This window comes from Saccostrea cucullata, unplaced genomic scaffold (genome assembly GCF_032062105.1).
Source record: "Saccostrea cucullata isolate Sc308-1 unplaced genomic scaffold, CSIRO_AGI_Scuc_v1 ctg2503, whole genome shotgun sequence".
NCBI lineage: Eukaryota > Metazoa > Mollusca > Bivalvia > Ostreida > Ostreidae > Saccostrea > Saccostrea cuccullata.
Window position 1 is genome coordinate 75,148 of NW_026923258.1, and position 22,985 is coordinate 98,132.

Consider the following 22,985-nt stretch of genomic DNA (forward strand, 5'->3'; position numbering starts at 1 on the left):
ATGATTAAAAGTTCAACAATATATGACAACTATATTAATTTTTCATTTGGACTCGGAAATAAAAAAAAAAGATTCTGAATGCGTAACATGATTTTGACTTCAAATCGGGATCGGTCCGATGTTTCGTTATTATTTAATCGGGCTCAAAATTGACACAATATATCGACTTGCCTTTCCTGTCTTATATGTCCGATATACATAAACCGACTTTCGTAAGAGACTGAAAAGAACAGTTCACACAATATACACCTAAAGAAAAATGTTTACAAGTACTGTTAAAAAATGTATGTTTTTTTTCTTCTCCGCGAATTGCTGAAAATTGAACAAATCGCAATCTTTTCAGACCGCGATATTAACCTGATTTACAGTATCACTTTAATGGTGAAGTGAAGATCATTAATGTTAAATAATAAATTAAGTAACATGTGTAAACAGAAGTACTTACAGAGAATTATTAATTGTTAAATCCTCTTGCAGTTTTTACCTAGATATAATGATGAATATGACACGACCTCTTGGAAATTGACGGATACTTTGGGTTGTCGGAATTTTAAAAAAGCACGTTTTATAAAAAGAATATTCGTAGCTGTGGAAACCAAAAGTCCCTCTTTCATTTAGACAGTATAATAAGTGCTTTAGTTAAATTTTTGGCGCACATTTTATGCTATGTGCTTTTCTTCTTTCATTTTCGTTTTATTCAATTCATCGGGTAATCTCTCTATTTTACGAAAATGAATTTAAAAATTTTAAAGATTAATAAACCTGATAGCGAGGTTTATTTTCGAAAATGAAATTATAGCTTATTGTGTTAATTTTGGAATTAGGTGTTTTTCAATTTCTTTAAATAGTGTGTATTATATGGATGAGTGAATATGGCATTAATATATTTCAAAGGAGACCGTGATAAATCAAAAAAGTAAGATTAAAACAAAAGTGATTATAGGCAACTTTCTCAGAAACATATGCAGCCATTTTCATTTGCGATTGAAGGGTTTTAAAATATAAATGCGCCTATATATAGATATTTTTTAATTTAAAAAAATGGAGAAATAATCATTTAAATATTTAAAGTACATTTTTATTACAAATCGTATGTATATGTCCTGAGAAAGTTTGATCAATAAATCAAAGAAAAAAATATTCTTCTTTTATGTATGTGTATCTCTTATTGAGAGTAGAGAACATGTTTTAATACGTTAAATATATAGTAAACGGCAAGTGAAAATTGTCAGTTATTTTATAAAGCAAATGGCAATAATTAGCATTTTTCATTTATAATTCCCAATTCTCTTTGAAGATGGATCAAGAAAATTTTCATGAATTTCTAGAATTATTTATTCAGAAAATAATATACAAAAACTACTTCTATCCGACTAATCAATTTTCTTAAATTAGCTCCACAAGTTGGAATGTGCTGTTGCTCCGAAAGAGAAACAAATACCCCTCGGTTTTTCAAAAATAATTGCAGTCGGCAAAGAGAAAGTAGAAAGATGACCAAAAATGTCTTTCTTGAAAAAACTTCTACAACAGTTATTAAAGATACACTATTACCTGATAAGAATAAAGAAAAGAGAAAATGCAAGCAAATGATCTTGAGCGCTCTACAGCATTTGAAATTTCCTATGACTTTTATTGAGACTTTTCATGTCTAAAATTTTTTGAAACAGCATTGAAATATCTTTCGTCGTTACATGAGCTCATGAGATTAAATTATTCATTTAGAATTCCATTCAAAGGTTTAATATTATACAGTGAATCAATTATTTTACAAATAAAAAATTCTGGAAACACGGTTACTTCAAATGAAATAGGCCTTTAATTGTCACCAAATGTGTTCTTGTAAGTAAAAGTTCTATGTTATGACATACAATCGAGCAAAAGCGCAGTTTCTTGATATTGGTCGCGGAAGACAAACTACTGCTGTATATGCAGCAATTTCAGAGGTAAAACTGTAGATGGACATGTCATCAGTGTCCAAAACATTTCTTGTGATGCAGAGAAGAAAATACGGCTGCAGCAGGCCAGATTAATTCGTAAAAACTTGATAACTAAAAATTCTTATATTTGTTTTGCACATTTTGTAAATTATGACGATCCGTCTGCAGAACATCCACTACCGAAAATAAGCTTTTGTTTTTAAAAAATCAATAGGCCTATTCGAATATGTATCAGCATTTTATCAGTAATTTGTTTCGGGGTTTTGTTGTAAGAACGGGGGTGGGGGTTAAAAAGCGCCTTATTATACTACTATAAAGATAAATACAAATCCAGAAAGAGACTATGAGTGGGCAATTAAAAAAAATACGAATCAGTTAATATTTCTTTTTATTCAAAAACACAATAACATTTTTCCATATGAGAGGCATTTCACCATGAACATGTTTACATGTACATCAAGAACGTCCGCAGAAATGACTTTATTTATAGCGCATGTGTATTAAACACAATAAAAGAGTTCTCTTCCGAGGAAATAACTCACCTTTTTGAAATGGGGAATGATAGTCGTCATACTGTCAGATATTGTAGTCATAAGATTTTCTTATGATAATTTTGTGAAACCGAACCCCAGAAACCTGATTTATGATATCTAATATACTAATAATGTTATGTGATATCTAATATACTAATAATGTTATAAGGATGCCAAGTTGACAATAATGCGTAATTTCCAACAATGCTTTATAATATGTTGACGGTGCGACCGTTAGAGCGAGCGCAAACTCTTCTATTGTTTTGATTCAGATCGGGCTCGTCAAATCGCACGTGACTTTTGGTGCGTCTAGACTCTGACGTCACATGACGTCGTACGTAAGTTACAAATATCAAGAAAAAAAACTGAACAGTGCTGAAAGTTAATGAAATTCCTGTGCGTAATCTGCTGTATTTAGTATTTACTTCGAATGGTCTTAAGGAGGCTGGGGGTCAACAAATTTACAAAAAAATAACCACCAGATATAACTTAAATTTTAAGATATAATATCTTTAGCTGTCAGCTGTCATTTGACAAAGAAAATTTCATACATATTAGTTTTAAAATTTGATCATTTTGGTATATCTTTATGTGAAGCTCTTCTTTTAAAGGAGATAAAAATAGTCTAAAAATGGCCACGGCCTCCTAGCCTTCTTAAAGCCAAGTGTTTTCCTCTTAAATTAAAAGATGCGTTTGAATTTTCGGAAAATAGGGTTAATTCAGCAGCAGTAAAAATCGGTTGTGTATCGTACTGTAGCTTTGGTTGTTCAAATTTAAAGTAATATGGTATTTCACATCTTTTCAATAGAATGTAACTTTAAATTTTCTTAACAAATTCATCTATTCAAACGTTAATCATTATTATATCCTTTAAGTATGCAGTTTCTGGATTCAATGTAATTTAGACAATGATCCATTAACACTCATTTGTAATATGTACCTGTTTAAAGACAGGAAAACAGATTGATACATTATTGTTGATCTACCTAAAATATATTTCTGTGGACAAAAACTTCTACAACATTATTAAAGATATACGTCTTTTAAAAATTTGAAAGCATAAATGCAAGCAAATGACCTTGAGCACTCTACAGCATTTTAAATATCTTATGACTTATCTTGAGACCATTCATATCTAAGATTATTTTTAGAAACAGCATTGAGATATCTTATGAAAGTCGTCATATTGTCAGGTGTTTTAGTCATAAGATTGTCTTATGATAATTTTGTGAAACCCAACCCCAGAAACCTGATTCCTTATTCCTGATTCCTGACATACTAACTGTGTGTTATTAGGATATTGCCAAGTGACAATAATGCGTAATTTTTAACAATGCTTTATTTATGAAACTAGAAAAAAAGTCATTGTGTTTGCTCAATATATATCAGGTATCGCCAAAAATGTGCAGATTTAGTAGAGTGTCTACTCTAAAGTTGCGGAGTAGAGAGCTAGTCCTTACCTCGTGGGTTCAAATCAAACTGTAAGATGCGGAGACTGTAAGTGTTTCTTCAGATGAGACTGCATAAAACTAGGTCCCATGTCACAGTAGATGCTGAAACAATTGATTTTTAACATACAGTGTAGTTTGTATTATATTGAAAATCGTTTGTACGATAAAGAAAGTCGTTTGTACGATTTAGAAAATCGTTTGTACGATTTTTGTTCTGATTCAAAACAGAAGCGTACTGGAAAAAAACCACAAGCATATATATATATATAGATATATATATATATATATATATATATATATATATATATATATATATATATATATATATATATATATATATATATATATATAATATTGTTGCAATGCTATAATTACAGATCTTGCATAGAAATAAGACGTGGGATATCTTCTTGAGAAACGGTAAATCCTGTCATAAAAGCTTTCCAGTACAATCACCTATATCTATGCATTTGACCACATGACCCACATGTGTTCTCAATGAGAAGAGCTACATCCCCTATTTCGGATTTTGTCTTACGTCTGAACAGTCCCAACTTAGCTTTTGTCCTTTTCCATTCGTTCCCTTACAAAGACTTGGTGAGTTTGCGAACGGATCTGTGCAATGTCCGAAAAGTGAAACCCATCTTGAAATATCCCTTGGTCAATTTTTCTGTCATTCATTGTGTCATTTATTGAAACTATGTGTGGATACGTTGTCCTAATTATGCGAAGTTTTCTTCTACGCTTCTTCCAAGTGTAATAACAAGAAATAAAAATTCTACAATCAATTTTTTTTTAAATCGTAAAAATGATTTTCTAAATCGTACAATCATTTTTTTTTAAATTGTTCAAACGTTTTTAAAAATCGTACAAACTTTTTAAAAAATTCTCTATATAACCAATATTACGACGGCGTATTCGTGCCATATTGACAATGTAGAAAAAAAAAATTAAAATTGTTCGTACAATTTTTAAATCGTTTGAACGATTCAGATAATCGTACAATGTGGCACGAATACGACGTCGTCGGAGAGTGAAACATTTTTGAGATCAAATTTCAAAATCAAACAAACAAAGTACATGTTAACTGAAAGGATGATATCCCATTATTTATCTTTTAGGATCACCATTTAAATCCCTGAAAATATATAGGAATCGTCTTGAAAAAAAAAATAAATAAATAAAGCTTGTTAATTCGTAGGTTTATGACGCAAATATTAGGTATGGCAATCAATTTTGAATATACCATGTAATAGATCTATTCATGGACGTTATTGTATGCACACTGAATCTATACTTTAACGGTACGTATCCAAATCATGTCCGCCCACAAAATATTTTATTGCTTGTACTTTGAATTGAAAACAAATTCCCATTGATATTCTTTGAGAAAAAATTTTAGGAGTGGTTACAATAAAATGCACATATATACCTACATTGCAACACATGTTTTACAATTAGTAACAAAGCTCTTTCTCTGCCCACCTTCTGCCTTTCCTTATGTGGTCCCAGATGTGAGAGAAATCAATACTTTAGCCCCTACAAGCAAAGGCATGTGAGCCGGTCTTATTGGACATTCAAATCACGAATTTCTCTCTCACCCCCACCCCCAAGTCCAACTCCCTTTTAAAAATCGACTTATACTAAATTGAATACAAGTACATGTAAGACAGCTTTTATCAAAGCAGGTACTGAAATGAGTGTATGAAATTTGGTTAACTTTTGATAAATATTTTGTAAGATTCGCAATTATAAAATGGCTTTTGGAACTGTCTGTGTGTTACCCAATACAGAGTAAATGTATGTTTTACAAATAATACTACAGAACCTATAGACAATGACCCTAAAAATTAATTTTAGTATTAGCTCATCCTTAAAGATGGCAAATGACACGCTTTGAGGGTATTGTATAGTGAAGAATAGGATTTGAGTTACTGAAAATATGTAGAAATTGTCTTTTAAAAAATTCATTCATCCTTTCAACACCTTTACAGGCTATAGCTGCAGATAATTGTAACCGAATTCCATTGATATTCAATAGGTTTAAACGATGTACTTTTGACGGTTTAGATTAAAATCAAACTAAGGAATGCTGGCGTACCTACAAAGAAAAAATAAACGATAATATCCTCTAAACTTTTTTAAATGCCTTCTGCATTTACCTGCTGATGCAACAAAAATTCCTTCGAACAAAGAAATATAATGCAGTACATTGTAATTGATATGGATTTCTTTCAGAAAAAAGACAGAGTGCTCCTGCTCTCCTCACACACACAGTGTCACTTTCACAAATTTAATAAAACCCTTCATTGAACCGTTCGAGATTGTGTTTTTACGTGAGCACAGAAATTACGAAATAATGACTTTAATCGAGGCTTCTGATGTTCTTATTTGGTCACTTTGTTCGAATAATTTACCTATTTAGAAAATTGTACAAACGTAGAGTATGCATTTGAGTATCGAATCAACGCTGATGATGAAGGTATATTACTCCATTTTGCTGCATAAGTAAGGAAGATTGACAATTTAAAAGTTACAGTCATCACGTTTATCATAGTGCTTTGTTGTCGGATTACCATAATGTTAACAAGAAAGGAGACATCTATTTTCTATCAATTCAGTACGGTACCTGTTGTTGATTATTTGAACGTCCCTCTTGAGTTGCACTGAGACGCTACCACTTGCCAGCGGAGAGCTGCAAATTAAGACCACCAGGAAGTGTTTCGCACAAAGTTAGCATTTGTATGTTCAGTAGTTGAGATCTTCGTGAAAGTGACACTTTTCACTTGTCTAATGACGTGATAAACCAATTGCAACAAAAATGATATCTTCCTCATACAGCCTGCACTGGCAAACGTGTCCGATAATATTTTATGTAGATCACTTAATTTTCGCGACACCTTATTTTCGCGAGATAGTCATGACTCTTGATTAGCGAGACAAAATTTTTAGGAATCGTGGTTATTGCTTTATATAATCTTAAAGAATACTATTAAAAACGAGAATTAAATTTTCGCGAGCACACTGTCTCGCGTAATAACGCGAAAATAAAATAAAGTTCTCGCGAATAAAAAATGATCTACAGTACAGACCATGATATAGTTAATATTCAAAAATTAAAAAATGCAATTAATTTTACTGGCGTTATAGGTAAAAATACTTCGAATATGCAAGTCACACGATACTGTCTGTCGTACAGATAATTTCATAGAAATGTTGGTTTGAAAATATTTTATTGTTTAGGTGTAAATAACAAAAAAGGATTGGACACAAGTTTTTAAAAACGTCCTCTCCTTATAGTAATGTTAACAATATGGTTTTATTAAATTGAATATGATATTGCACAATACTTCAACAGTATGTGTTACGTATAGAACCTCTCAAAGCACGTGAAATGATGTAGATAAATCCATACCTGCACGGAAACATTGCAAAACATTATAAAGTTCATATTTTCATTTCAAAAGTTTCAATAGCTTCCCGCATGCGGAAGGCCTTGGAAGTCATATGAAGTTTCCTGCTTTCAACAGCTGCACATTTTGACAAACTAGCTGTTTCTGTCACAGAATTTAAAGTATCCATTAGCTGGTCAATATGTGTTATTCAATGGCCATAATTTATGTAATTTAATGAAAGGAGGGGTGTACAACATTGGGAAAATACATCAACAGCCTTTGATAACAGATCCATATGTGATTATATGTAGTTACACACAAGTGAAAAACAGAATTACAATTTATATTAGTTAAGTATCTATCTTGCATGGACTCATAGTTTTAGAAACTTTATTAACCTTCATGGTTCAAATTTCATTCAGATTGTCACTAGTATGAACATGACTTTAAGGTGTAATATTTAATTTGCAATCAAAAACTTTTGTTGGGGTTTAACTTTCGTTGTTTTCGAGGTATTAAAGGACCCACAAATTCATGTACACCATGAAATCTAAAATGATACATACATAACTAGTTAAACATTCTTAATTCACGAATTTTCAAAGTTTTTATTGTTATTTTCCAATAGTGACAAGGAGCACGCAGCGGGTGTGACAGGTCGGCTGTTGGAACGTTCGATCCTCCATGGCGCCTGTTCCCGCCTTTAATGTTTTTAAGGTTTGCATGTTTTTGCTCTGCTCCTGTTTTGTATTGTTTTGTGAACTTTTGATCTTGAATACAGTTCGTAATCTCCGTGTGTTTCAAGTTTTGACTCTTTAAACAAACGTTGAATTTTAAATTGATCAACTTTGATAAAAAGTTTATGAATGTTCTCCCTGGAAATATTAATTATTATTTTTAAGCTGAAATCATTATACAGATCTGTGCCTCCACTGTAAAATGCACAAATGTAAGGCGGTTTTGAAGATTTGATAAGTATCCAATGAGGTGAGATTCCCTAATTGTATTTGAAATAAGATATTTTTAAGTTGGTGCCTACTACAAGAAATATTTAGAAATACAATACTTCCTAGTTGTAGGGGGTATTTTAACTCTATATCTACCCTTCCGCATTCTTTCATTCATATAAATCAACAAGATATTTTGAATTTTGTATTTTAATCAACACAATCAGGAAGTAAAGCATTTTGTTGACGTTATTCTTTTGTTATCATTGTCCATCTGCGTGAGTCCGATAGTAAATCGAAACTGCCCAATGAAATTTAATTATTTTTTTATTGATTGCTTCTGTTATTTAGTTTCGGATTCTAACATTTGAATTCTAATGAGTATTTTTACTATGGTATTTTTTCTGGTTAAGGAAGCTCTCAACACTGCACACGAAAGAGTTCTAATCATTAAGTAGATTTATGATGTTAAAGTGATATCCTCTTAGAAGTGAGATAGAAATAATGAATAATAACAGTTAATGATTGTAACAGACTAAAAAGTGCGTAGCATAATGATGGACCAAGAATAATAAAATTATTGAATTCATCGTTAAGATAAATTTTCCAAGTGTAAGTAAACAACAGTGTTTTTGATCACCCATAATCCGTTGTCTTTGAACATTTTTATGCAGAATTAAGGGAAATACCTATGTTGAAAATGAATTAACATTAACGTTAACGGTTTTAACATGCACACCTTTATATGATATATTTTTTCCCAAGTCCAAAGAACGCTTTTTGTTAGTGTTTAGAACTTCCTTAAATGCATAAACGTCAAAAACAGCTTGACATTTTCTCACAATTTGATATGCAAAATTCAATTTTCAGCATTCGGGTGACTTGAACATGTAATCAAAGACAGAATTAAATTGAATATAAGTAATCGTCAAATTTCATTGCATGTTATACATTTCCTGAATGCCATTGCATTATCTTCAAATCACCAGTTGTCATTCTGTCCATCGTGAGTTAAACGTGAAATAAAATCTTATGATCAGTTCTTCATAGGAATATAATGTTTAAAGAAGTAGACAGATTGACTTATCAAACTAATTTGGCACAAATAGAAAAAAAATAATGATCTCTAATTGCAATAAAATTGCTCACGAATTGAAAATAAATTCATGTGCTTTAAATGTACTTTAACATTTAATTAAATACAGCGTAGGTTCGTTACATGTATATTTTTCTATAGTTATAAATCTTACAAACAATTATCAGACCAGCCATATTTTAATGGTTCCCTTGACAAACTGCCGACAGATCGGACATTTCCTCATGGCCGGAGCACAGTCTGGACAACAACAGAGATATCCACAAGGTAACATGGCGATAGAAGCCTCGTTCTCAAGACAAATTTTACAAAACCGGAGATCCTTTAGTTTTCTGTTTCCTTCAATAAGTGATGTTGTATCTAACTGATAACGTAATGGTTAAAACTCTACAAATAAAATTATCTTTGTTTGTATTCACGTTATATGTGAAACAATTTAGCTTGATTGATTTGTGAATTAAGCCCTCTTTATAATTCCATGTGATTAATTTTACCTTCTAGTGTCATCGAAGAAAATGATTGACTGACATCCCATTTGTTTTCTGGAATACGTGTCTCAAGATCTAAAAAGAAAAGGACACTCTCTCTTTCCAATTTTTTAAACAAATAAATCAATTTCTCTTGGAAATTACATTACTGATCAGTATAAATATAACTTATCATTTCCATTATTCAAGTTTACATAAGATCGTTCCCTGTGTATCTTTTCAATGTTGTTTGGTGTCAGTTCTGACGATGCTAAAGCAGAGGAGAGTAACGTTTCCCCCGAGTTTCTGTCCTCTTGATCCAAAAGGATTTTTAGTAACTCTTCAGCTTTCATATCTAATGCCTCTGAAATGTTGATAACCATAATAATATTGCTGAAAAAATAAAATATAACGGTCCTCAAAGTCTTATCATGGAATTTATTATGTTGATAAGCCCTTATCCTATTTATATATTCTCAATATAAAATATTTCACATATTGAGGCTGTATAGAAATTATATTATTAATACATAACTTGATATGTGTAAATAGTATCCTTAGTGTTGATAAGATTACTGAGATAATTTTCATTACTTGTTCATTTCCTTATAAATTACCGCATTAATAATATTAAATTAGATTAAAAAAAAAGGTAATTACTTGTTCTTTCACAAATTTCTAGAATATGAAAAGGGCATGTTTAGGACTAAATTTGAAATAAAGATACATTGTATTTTTTGGCGGCTTATAAGTGATTTCATTTCATTTTCTCGTCAAAGTTTAAACAAACTTTTATGTAAAGTTTGTGAGTAAAAAAGGCATGGGTTTACACATTGATAAATTCTTTAAAAAGAACGTTTAATTCTTAGAATTCCAATTAGGAATTTTTAAAATTATTAAAATTATTTCACTTTGAGGCCTTAACATGCAGCATAGGAATACTTCTGCCATAAAGAAACATATTCGAGATGAATATCGATAAAATTCAACTAAAATTGTCAGAAACAATTGTTACAGAAACTTATAAAAACTCATCGTAAAAACTGCTTTCGACATTGCTGACGATATAATTACATATTTTCAGGCTTCATATAAAGTTTTCTCGATGTTTAAATTCGAAGATGACGACGAGAAAAAATACTTAATTCTGTAAGGGCATTCCATAGCTGACTGTCTAGACAAGCATTACTATATATTTTCTTTCTTTTGCCTTATTTTAATTACACTAAACTAGTTAATTTTGACAGTATAAAAAAGGATGTATTATTTTTAATTAAGGGCCATCGATATCTCATGGACAATTTCGTTCTTCTCGTTATTTTTTTTTAAATCAGCAATACCATTTAAGGAAAATAATCAAATTAAGAAAAATTCATAAGAATTGTTTCTTATCTGTCATTATGATTTGAATATCATGACGCTGTTAAATTTGAGTTTAGATCAAACAATGTATTTCTTTTTAAATAATTATGCAATATATCTTCAAAGAAGGTCAAAATTTTGACAATTTTATGAAATAATTTTAAAAATTTCGTGATAATGAATAAGCATAAATTTTAAGTTAGATATAAATTTATACAAGTGGTGTTGCATAAAAAAAAATTATATCGCTGTGCTAGATCTTGGCATTTAATTGACATCTTTAAAGGTTTTTCCTTGTGAAGATGTGTCAGGGTTTATTATAATTAGCTGAGATTCTAAGTAAAATCTGTACTGCTTTAGATCGAATTTCATTGCTTTTCTTCGAACTACATCGAAGGTAGAGTTTTAATCTGTTATCTAAGTGTGTCAACTACTTGGAAAATAAATAGACAGCAGATTTCCTACAAAGATTTCATAAAAAATATGTTCTTTATTGTATCAAATATTTCTTTCTCAGAACACATTAATTTGTGGATTGCAATGATTTAAGTTTAGAGTTTAAATCCCTCTTCTGTGGAACCGATTGCGAATTATAAGTAAATGAACATTATTATAGATCAGTGCTTTCTGAGAATTTGTTCTTTATTTCCAGCCTAATTACAGATCTGTGCATATCTTTTCAAACTTTAAATGATATTAAATTGCAAATTTGTTTATGTTTAAATGAAGTGTAGTTTACAAAGAAGATAGATTGCGTAAGATTCTCAGAATTTAATAATTGTCAACTTTACTGTCATTGTGTAGTTGAATAATTCTCAAACACCCTATGTGAAAAGGTGGAACGTGAACAAGTTTGGAAACTGCTTCCAATAAGCATCCTGTATTTGGCAACCATATGTTGATCCGGTTATTATCTTTATTAACATTTTTTGGTTATTTTATACATAGTGAAAATATCAAATTTATGTGATGAAATATATGAGGATCACGAAACAAGATTCAATTGCAAGTTCAAGAGTCCATTAAAAGATAAAAAAAAAAATGGAGCAGCACAAACACAGACCTCTAAAACATCAGAAGTGGGATCAGATGCCTTGGAGGAGTGAAAATCCCCTGTCGACCGGTCATATCCGTCGTGTGCTCCTTCTCACAAATAGGGAAATAAAAGAAAAAAATCTTCGACAGTTAGATATGCACATAATAGCTGAACAGTTTGTAAAAAAAATAAAAAAAAAAATAAATAAACATGAGTCAACATGTAACTGAATGATATTTTGTATTTTCTGACAAGGTTATTGTCTCCACGATAACAACGGATAGATTATAGATACTCACTAGCTTGGCCATCTAATTCGCCTTTTACTTTAACTATTTCTTGCATGTTTTCCGTACGATTAACTCACAGAACAAATAATTTCATTATAAAAGTTACAGATTATATGTTGCAACTACGTGTGCATCAGTGTTAAATAATAGATTATAAAAGTTATCTTTTTAAAACTCGCAATCGGGGTGCAGCAGAACAAAAGCAATATTTTACATTATTATATAGTTTATTTGTAGTCCCTATATAATCTATACATGTACAAACGTGAACATTTCATAAAACTACATATTCACCGGATTTGAGGCCTTATTTAGTCATTTACCTATTCACCTGTGGGTCAGTGCGCGTGCAGCATTGTAATGCAAAAGATTTGTTTGACCTTTTATTTGTGAAACAAGATGAAAACAATTTGAAATTCTGTTTTGTTCTTCATGCATTGTGACGTCACAATCAACGCCTCAAGCAAGGTTGCAACGGCCGCTGTCAGCTATGAACCTGTGCAAGAAAAATATAAGACAAACTCATTGAAATTTTTTTTAATACATTTTAAAATTGAAAAAGAAATCACAGAGATTGGAATCTGAAATTTGGGCTTTTTGTTTTCAATGCTTTATTTATTCAAATCTGGACTATATCATAAAACAATTATAAACTCTTTAATGTTGAATGTAGTTTGTGATTCACCACATAAATATCAATATTCAATACCAAAAGAGTCCGTAATTGTAAATTATTATACCTCCTCATAAATATTATGCCCAAAGCGTTATTTGATTGGTTCTAGGTTATCACGTGATTTGGCCGTAAAAGTTCATATTTCACGGCCGTCGACACGCGTTTCATCATATTCCACCTTTTCGGAACACCGAGTGTATTTTCCCGCAATATTATAGTTCTCGTCAAACGAAAACTCCCGAGAGTAGTAAACGTCACAATAGCCAGGTTTACGTCTTAAAATTGATGATAATTGATGATTGTTGACAAAAGGGTTTTGGTAACTTTACGTTAAAAATGTAAGTGAATTTGAGAGCGATGCCGAATTTGAAAGTTTATTTCAAAGGATTTGCTTGTTTCGGTTATATTACAATTCTTGGCATGAATGTTCGGGAAACATGAAGACTTATACAGCCAAGAAATATCATATTCCCCTCGGGCGAAGCCCTCGGGGAATATGATTTTTCTTGACTGAATAAGTTTTCATATTTTTCTCACTATAAGGCAATAAATGTATAATATTCTCTGTTTCTTTTACTATTTGTACATTTGAATCCACGTTATTTATGCATAAAACCACACTTAAAGAAAAACAATTCTAATCCAATAGTTTTGTAAAACACTTTTTGATTGGCCAATGCACTGATGTTTGAAGCAGTAAAACGAACATTGATGAGCGTGAAAGCTTTTTCATTGTGACGTCATAATAGAGCGAAGCAAAAACACAATGCTCCGTGACGTATTTCATGTAATAAAATTCATCAAAATAAGACGTAAACAACAAACAAAATGCATAGATTGCATTAGAATGGGAATAACTACTCTACTAATTTGGTATTCGCGACCGTTAATGCTGATTAAACGGTCACAAACATCCGTTTTACCGGCTCCGCTTTTTCGTCGCCGGTAAAACTCAGTTTGCTACCGTTTAATCAACATTAACGGTCGCAAATACCAAATTTGAAGATAGTTATTCCCTAATTTAAATGTCTACAACGAAGTGTCGATATCTTGTATCAGCAGTTTCAAGTGATCAAAAGTGCTCTTGACCTTCGCCGACACTGATAAGACATTGGATGACAACTGCATGTCAAGATCTTTGCATGATAATTTTCCATTTGAAAATTTGAATTTGAATATCGGGAATTCACAGTTGTCGAGCATTTGTCAATGCACATGGCGGTCACACGCAGTATTAGGTCTTTTTTAAAAACATTTTTATTTGTGATTCAAACAATATCATTTTGTAATGAAATCAATTATACCTTTTTTCAAAATAAAGAAAAAAACAATTTTAAGGCAATCTTAAGATGTGATTGATAGTAACATTCGCATAAGGCAGGACTACATTGTAACGTACTTATGCATAAGAATGGCGGACTAAAAGTTTTGATTAGTGTATGAATTAAAATATCCACAGAGATGGTATTCCCCAACTGAATTGGAAATAAGAGATTTTACAGTTAGTGCCTACTACAGAGAGTGTTAAGAAATACGATTACTTCCTATATCTAGGGGTATCAAAAATAGCTTCAATATCTATATCTTCTCTTCCGCATTATGTCCATTCATAAAACAAACAAAAGTTTCTGAATGAGAGGTCTATCAATCAGTACAAACAGGAAGTAAAGAATTGTGCTGACGTTATTCTTTTGTTGAAAATGTCAACTGTAGGAGTCCAATAATACTGAGTAAATCGAAATAGTCAATGCTGTATTATCTGATTTTCATTGAACATTTCAATTGTTTAGTTGTCAAATTCTAATCTTTGAATTTGAATGGAGCATTTTAAAATAAAATTTATTTTGACAATAACATTTTTTCTGTTTAAAGTCGAATACAACCAGGAACCTTCTCATAAATTGAAATGGAAGTGTCAATTTTCAAAATTACATTAAGCTGAACACGTGAATTAATTAAAATCTTTTAAGTTTGACATTAAAACACCTTCAATATGTAATACTGCAAACCAACTTTTATTCGCGACGACTTTATTTCGCGATTTGCAAAAGATAAAGAAGTTTGCGATGATTAATTTTCGCGATCAAAGCCTTTTTGGATCTGTTATTAATAGAACACATACACTTTAAGGACCGGTTCACGGCGAGAAATATTCGCGACGAAGTGGCTCTCACGAACATCGCGAAAATTTCTCGCACGCAAATAAAAGTTGGTTTACAGTAAATGAAATAATTAAATTGTATTTAAATACTTTTGTGTGTTCTTTAAAAACAACAGACAATCGCCAAGTAACATTGCATGTAGTGCATATCTTGAATGCCATTGCATTATCTTCCATTCATCACTTTCATTTCATCCATCGTGAATTTAAACATTAAATAATATACATTTTATGGAGGTAGATAATTGACTTGTCGAACTAATTTGGCACAAATATGGAATAAACCATGATCATTCCAATAAAATTAGTTATGAATTAAAAATAAAAAAATATATTATACTATTATATTAAATATTATAGATATCATTAAATAACACGTCTCGTGGGTTACATGTTATACATGTATGGCTTTCATTAGGCTAAAAATATTCCAAAGCATTGTCAAACCAGCCATGTTTTAACCGTCCCTTTGACAAACTGACGACAGATCGGACATTTCCTCATGGCTGGAGCACAGTCTGGACAACAACAAAGATGACCACAAGGTAACATGGCGATAGAAGCCTCGTTCTCAAGACAAATTTTACAAACCCGGAGATCCTTTAATTTTCTGTTTTCTTCAATGAGTGACTTTGTATCTAAATAATACGATAAAAAATGGTAAAGACTTCATCGAATACCTTTTGCTTGTATTCAAGCCATAATCATATTAATCACTTTAGCAGGGTTGATTTCACAATTAACTCATTTTTTTAATTCCACTGTATCAATTTTACCCTCTAATGTCATCGACGAAAATGATTGACTGACATCCAAGTTGTTTTCTGGATTGCGTGTCTCAGAATCTTTAAAGAAAAGTAAAGGAAGACACTCTTTCTTTTCCTTTTTTAAAATAATAATTCAATTTCTCTTGAAAAAATATATTACTGATCAGTAAAATTTTTACTAACTCACCATTTTCATTTTTGATATTTCCTTCAGATCGTTCCTTGATTGTCTTTTCAGTGTTATGTTGTGTCAGTTCTGACGAGGCTGAAGCAGAGGAGGGTAACCTGTCCCCTAAGTTTCTGTCCTCTTGATCCAAAAGTATTTCTAGTAATTCTTCAGCTTTGATATGTATTGCCTCTGAAATGTTGATACACATATTATAAAATTGTTGGAAAAAAAGAATATAATTAAAGGTCTAATCATGGAATTGAATATGTGGATAATCCGTAATCCTATGTACAATAGTGTTTGTGAATAGAAAATAAATGGCTTATTAAAAGCTAAATAAAAATTAGAGATTGTATCAAAGTTTTATTTAAAAATAATAATAAGAAAACATCCTTATTATATCTGTATATATTTGTTGTAAAAATAAAACTAGTGAAATGTAGTGAAATTTAGACAACATATAACAAAGAAAAATGTTTAATTATGCTTCTCTAGACTGTGTCTTCGTCTTCAAAATTAAAAATATATATGAGCCTTAAGTATGCATTTATTTCATTAGCAATGAACATGATGAAGGAAGCATATAAACATATATATTGATTTGAACCAAATTTAAGATTAACCTTACCACTGGCATTTTACTTTATTTTTCATATAAACCCATACCCAAGCAGAATGAATGTGTATGTTTCGTAATAAAGTTCCGTTGTTACATGTTAAAAAAGTTAAAGGAATCTGACGCTGAGATAATCTTTAATCAAGGGTGCAACTTAAAACTCAAGATTCGAATCGTTTAACGTTGTGCTATCGCATTTCCTCTTTACCAGCAGAAATGTACTGGGGATTTTTTTTTACTCAGGGACTCATTTGTTCTTCCCATTTATTGGTCCAACGAAGGAACCACTATATTAACTATCTTTATGCTACTGATGTTAAAAATCATAATGAGAACTGTTATATAAATAATACCTTTTGTTTCTTTCAAAAGATCAAATGCCTCCTGGATTTTTTCATTTGAATATCCCATTTCCAGTAAACTTAAAAATGCTGAATTTGTTTTCGCATTCAGAGTTTGTGACTTTGTTTTCTCAAATCCTTTCGCATGGTCGTCAATGCAACCATTCGATTGTTCTGTTGTCTCCTTCAATTGAAAAATGAAAAATTACAATTAACTTTTGCAAAATCAACATCGTGTTAAAATAATAAGCACATACAATACAGAATGTGGCAAAGAATGTGGCATTTAATTTAGCATGCTATTTACTTGATGTTCAATCTGCACCAAGGCAACAAACTCGTCCCCTTTGTTCTGTCTCAGAAAAGCACACTTCGGAAACCATCTAGCATGTTCTACCCAAGGATCATCCCCAGGTTCCCAATTCCGTAATCCCCCTCCACAGAAGAAACATCGAGTGTAATCCCCGTATCCTGCATACAGAAACCCTGCCATGGCTAAGTCTCTGGGAGTCTGATTGATACTGGAAGGCCAATCTGCGAATGAACTGATTCTGACAGCTAACACAGCATACGAGGGGTACTTTGGACGATCAAAGTTTATACCAAGTGGATCTAATTCTCGGATAAATGCATTAATCTTTTCTTGTTGAGCCCTTGCTCTTGTGAGCTGATCTCTTTGCGTTATGCTTGTAGAATGGTTTTGTATGGATCCATTTTGCAAGTCGTTTCTGTTCCTCTCTGTATGTTGCACCACCCCATTGTTTTTCAGAGTGTTGGGTGCAGGTTTATTAGTGTGCAAATTTTCATGTCCAGCTCCTTGGGAATTTGTTTCTCGACTTATACATTGGTCATCAAAGCCATTTACTTGATTCCCATTGATTTGCACATTACTTGTAGAGCACGAGTTCAGAAGTGGGCAGGCAGGAGAGGCGGTGCGGTGAATAGCATGTACATCATCCCCCTTTCGCCAGTTGCTCTTTTGAAACCCACAAGCAAAACAAATAACTTTATCACTTTCACCGGAATAATAAAATCCTTGACGAGCAAGTTTCAGTGTTGAAACTGAGTTTGAAGAAGGAAAGTTGTGAAATGATCGGAGTCTGATTAACTCCAAATTCATTGAATGCGATTGAGAATTTTGTTCATTGTTTTCTTTGCTTTGAGTAATCTCTCTTTCCACGAATTCGTCAAGGCTTCTTGGATTACCGAATATTGGGTAGAGATAAATGGATTGATTTGCTATTTGATGTATTCCAGAAAGTAAAAATCTTAGACTTTTGGGCAATCGTGAATGTTTACCACTTCTATATGATTTGGGATATCCTTTTTCCGAACGATTTTTTGAATTAGGTTTTTGATCCAATTGCATTACTTTTTCTTTGATATTTTGTATAATGTGTGAGTAACTAAGAGCCATTGGAAGCATTCTGAGGTATTTTCTATATATTTGATAAGCTGTATCTTTATCTTCTCTTAACAAGAGGGAATGCCTAACCCTTAAGGTATATTTTGTTTTTAAGTAGTATTTTTCAGCACATTGACTGAAATGTTTCTCAACAGCTTTCGGTGTTTGCTCTCTTGTAGCTAACAATCTTGATTTTGATAAGGAAATATTGTATGTTTGCTTTCCCTTATTTCTTAACACCGTTTTATTTTTATTACGCAATACGATGGGCACATTTTTTACATCTCGTTCAATTTTATGAACAATCCTTTCGATTCTCTCCACATGCTTGTGAAGACAAGCACATCGGTATCCATCATTATGATACCGACACTCTCTTGCACTCTTTCCTATCTTTGGTGTATGTTTAAATATTTGGTCCTCACATTTTGTTTGGTCTTTGTCATTTGGTTTCCGTAATGCTCTCTCAATTCCTTTTGATTCATAGCCATCTATGCTGCACGATCCTATGCTATGGGAACTTTCCACAACATTCTTCAGACACTTCGCACTTTCTATGCTAGTGAATTTCCCTTCAGGTTTGGTATGCAGGTGCCATTTGTTTTCTACACCAATATTGTCATCGTACACAACACACTCCTTTTTCTGATGATTTTTTCTTGACCTTAACTCTTTCTCTTCCTCGTAATTCATCTATCTCAACGTGGTTTCGCCTCTCTTTGATTTTGAATATAATGACCTAAAGCAAATTATTTGATAACTGCATATAAGATAAATTTGTTCAGTGAAATCATTATTACTTTGAACAATTTTACCAACCTGTGAGCCAATTATCTGCCTTCTGTGAAAGAATGCCATGGTTTATCTACATCTGGAAAGTGATGTCATACATCTTGTATCCTTCATTTTATCTACAGAAAAGCAAACTGTCTGAATTTTTCTAGATAACATTTATATTTTCTTTAAAATATTTACCAAAAAAAATTACAGTCTCCGTTTCTTAATATATAATAGTAAATAGATTGTCATTGTAATGATAACAAACATACAAATACGTGTACTGTATGTCATCGATCGTTTATATGTGACAAAAAATTGCCAGTCATACTCACTCGACAGTATTTTCGTGTATTGATCATATGTGAGACCATCAAATAACACATACAAGGACAATCCTTTGTTTTATTTTTATAAAGTTCTTATTCATATGACATTTAGAAGTAGTGAAAAAGGGAAACCAAAGATTTAGAAATTTTCCATTTAGTTAATTTCAAAACAGAGCTCACTTACGTTAAGTGTGTATTCCTCATTTCAATCAGCACACTAAGCCGAAGTATGTGCAATTTTATACGTTTATGAATGAAATGTAGGCGCAATGACGTAAGAGTATTAGATTTTAGGGAGAATTGATTTTTTTTTCTATGCTGTTCTTTTCTGTATATGTTCAAGTCTACGTGATAAAACTGAAAGACGTAGCACAACTTCATTATTCTGTTTCCATAAGATCATTAAAATTAGACTGATTTTTATAAATATATAGTCGATATTGATAATACATGAGAGAGTTTATATTGTTATAATTCTAACATAAAATTATACCTCCATATGTTGTATGACGTTTAAACTATTAAACTTCTTGTATTTTTATGGACTCATGGGGGATAATACATTGATTTCATTTAAAAAATAATAATAAAACCTAAAAAAAAATTGCTATGAAAATTACATGTATAAAAACGTGTAAGATTTGTCTGCGTTTGTGTATTTGTAATGTTATGACATAAATGACCTGTTCATAAAATTTTCATTTAATTCTCAAAATTTGTAGCTCTCCACTGGCAAGTGACGTCTCCGTATGAGTGCAAAATTCTCGAGAGGGACGTTATTTAAAGGTACAAACGTTTGATTTTTAAAGGTTTATTATTTACCTCTACAATTTGAATTCCCTTCATATTTTGCCTGAATACCAATGTAAAAAGACAAATAATGTCTAAAATTAATCATAAATCTTTCTTTTCTTTCCTTAGTGTAAATAATCGTCCATGTAACGCTAATTTGATGACAAAAGATATCATTGAACTTCGCACAACTATATAGTTACTACTTGTTATCTGCTGCATTTTCCCACGCAGCTAACATATATATACGCATTAAATTCCCACAATTGCCTGGACGTGGTCGCGTTTTTAATAATATGGGAAAAATTGTTTGTGAGTTAATAATAAAGAAAGGTCATACTTAAAAATTTTGATATTTTATACACTTTATCCTACACGAAATTGTTGATCTGTGAATGGGAGGAAATGCTACATAGCTTAAACTGTATCAATATTCAAAAGAGACTTATAATTAGTTCAAATCAATCTTTCTATACCAGCAAAAACATTGATTGATCTTTAAACAAATAAATGCATTCCGATGCCCCCGCAATGTACTGTACAGATAATCCATGCGGTCTCTTAAACTCTGAATTTTTAACACACCTTGTAATTCTTATATTTGAATATGAGGTTTAAAGAATGTTATTCTTGTTATTTGTAATTTTGCATTCCTTCAAGCATTCAGTGCATAAAGGATTGTATTATAGGCATGCAACTCATTGATATATCTTTATATCTATAATAATGGTAACCCTACAGTAAAGGTATAAAAGACAATAAATGGGTTTTAGTGAGTTGTATTCCATTATACAAACTTTTACAACTGCATGTTCTAAACACTTTTAAGATGATTGATTGCAGGAAATATTCAAAAGGAAGAAGCTTTTAAAGCAGGTTATGAATTTGAGAATCCAAATCAGACATACAACATATTTTGAATATTTTTCTTTTATTTTCAAGTTATATTTGAAACATCTTACCGTAAATATTTTAAATGATTTTTTTTTTGTTTCAAAAGGTTTTACGAATGTTGAGAAATATTGAAGGGAGGGAGTATATCCTTTTTCTTAATTATAGTTGCCTGAAGTTTTTCAATAGCAGAAGGGTATCGCTAATTACAGCGTTATTGAGTAAACTTTAACAGTTTTAAGCCATCAACTATCAAGGTACTTTTCATTTCCTTTTTTCATTGGACCTTATACACCAACCAAACATGAATAAAGGATTTGTTAAGAAAAAATATTTATCAGAAATTGCGTTAAACAAAAGTAAGCGAAATTCATATTTCTGAAATAAAGGCATCATTGTAAAGGCATTTTTAATTTTCTACATGTATATGCTAAACGGAAAAAAAACCCTTTACGTCCAATATACGATACAACAGGCTATAAGCCAAAAATGAGGGGGAAATATTGTATGAACAATATTTCTTATATGGGTTTTAGTGGAGAGTTGTTTTCCATTATACAAGAAAACATTTTTGCAATAAACACATATAAAAACTGCATGTATTAAACATGTAATATTGATAAGATGTAAAATTGATTGCAGGATATAATCAAAAGGAAGAAGCTATGAAAACAGGTTATAAATTTTAGAATCCAAATCAAAATCTACTTAAAAGTTATATATATTGCAATAAATATAGCTAGGTGGAATCCCACGTAACCGCTTGGGAAGTATTTTTTTTTCACTTTTCTGAATTAATTTGTAATAAAAACTTTATTTGGATATATGCTGTACAATACTATTACTTTTCATACTACTTGTGTTCTTCTTTCACTTTTGGCCTGCTAAATCATAAATGAAAATAAAATGAATAGATTATAGTGCTTAAGAAACGTTAATCCTACTTTTTTAAGGTGATGTAAAGATGTTTTATTTCTTCTTAGTCGTATAAATAAACTGATCATATATAAAAACTCTGCTTTATATTCAAACCATTATGTACACGAAGATTATTACGGGAAAAAATTAGGAAGACAAAGAGATTAAATAGATTATAACAATTGTACAATGATGAAACAAAAAAGATTACACAACGTTTCAAAAACGTTTAAGAAAGTTTTAAAAGAGGTTTTTGCATGACTACCTACGAATAGTCATTATTATATCTGTGAAAGATTCCAATAATATAGTCGAAGCCATCTAGGAGAACATTTATGGACACACTGTGTATAAAAATGTGCGAAATCGTTAATCCATTTTACCGTACCTTTCTTTAAAGCAATATGAGCTGCAAATTTGACATGGAAAAATTTTGTTGCAAATTTGTAATCAACTAATTCAATGACAGAAAAATAGTGTATTTATAAACTTCTGTTGGTCATATTTGCAATGGAAGAACTTTTTGTAAGCTTTAATTGGAGCAAAATTACATTTTTGTCGTCCTTTTATTATATAATGCTATATATTTGATTGTACAGAAATATTTCTCTTGAAACAAATAAAAATTT

At 31.2% G+C, this 22,985-nt stretch overlaps 1 protein-coding gene across 7 annotated transcripts in view; it reads right to left on the reverse strand.

Annotated features, from left to right (window-relative positions):
• LOC134263576 (putative inhibitor of apoptosis) overlaps positions 1–19,958 on the reverse strand; it is a 68,031-nt gene extending 48,073 nt beyond the window's left edge. For 2 of the 7 annotated variants that reach the window (XM_062745953.1, XM_062745951.1), the window contains exons 1-5: positions 19,469–19,662; positions 17,552–19,388; positions 17,257–17,428; positions 16,306–16,476; positions 9,854–9,922 (exon numbers count right to left, since the gene is read on the reverse strand). In XM_062745953.1, the coding sequence (XP_062601937.1) occupies positions 9,854–9,922; positions 16,306–16,476; positions 17,257–17,428; positions 17,552–19,342 (2,203 nt within the window). In that variant the 5' untranslated portion in view covers positions 19,343–19,388; positions 19,469–19,662. Of the gene's footprint in view, positions 1–9,344; positions 9,747–9,853; positions 9,923–15,765; positions 15,990–16,127; positions 16,197–16,305; positions 16,477–17,256; positions 17,429–17,551; positions 19,389–19,468; positions 19,664–19,939 lie in introns of those variants that run through there. The other 5 variants (XM_062745949.1, XM_062745952.1, XM_062745954.1 and 2 more) reach the window with 5 other exon arrangements.
• Between the last annotated feature and the right edge of the window lie 3,027 nt (positions 19,959–22,985).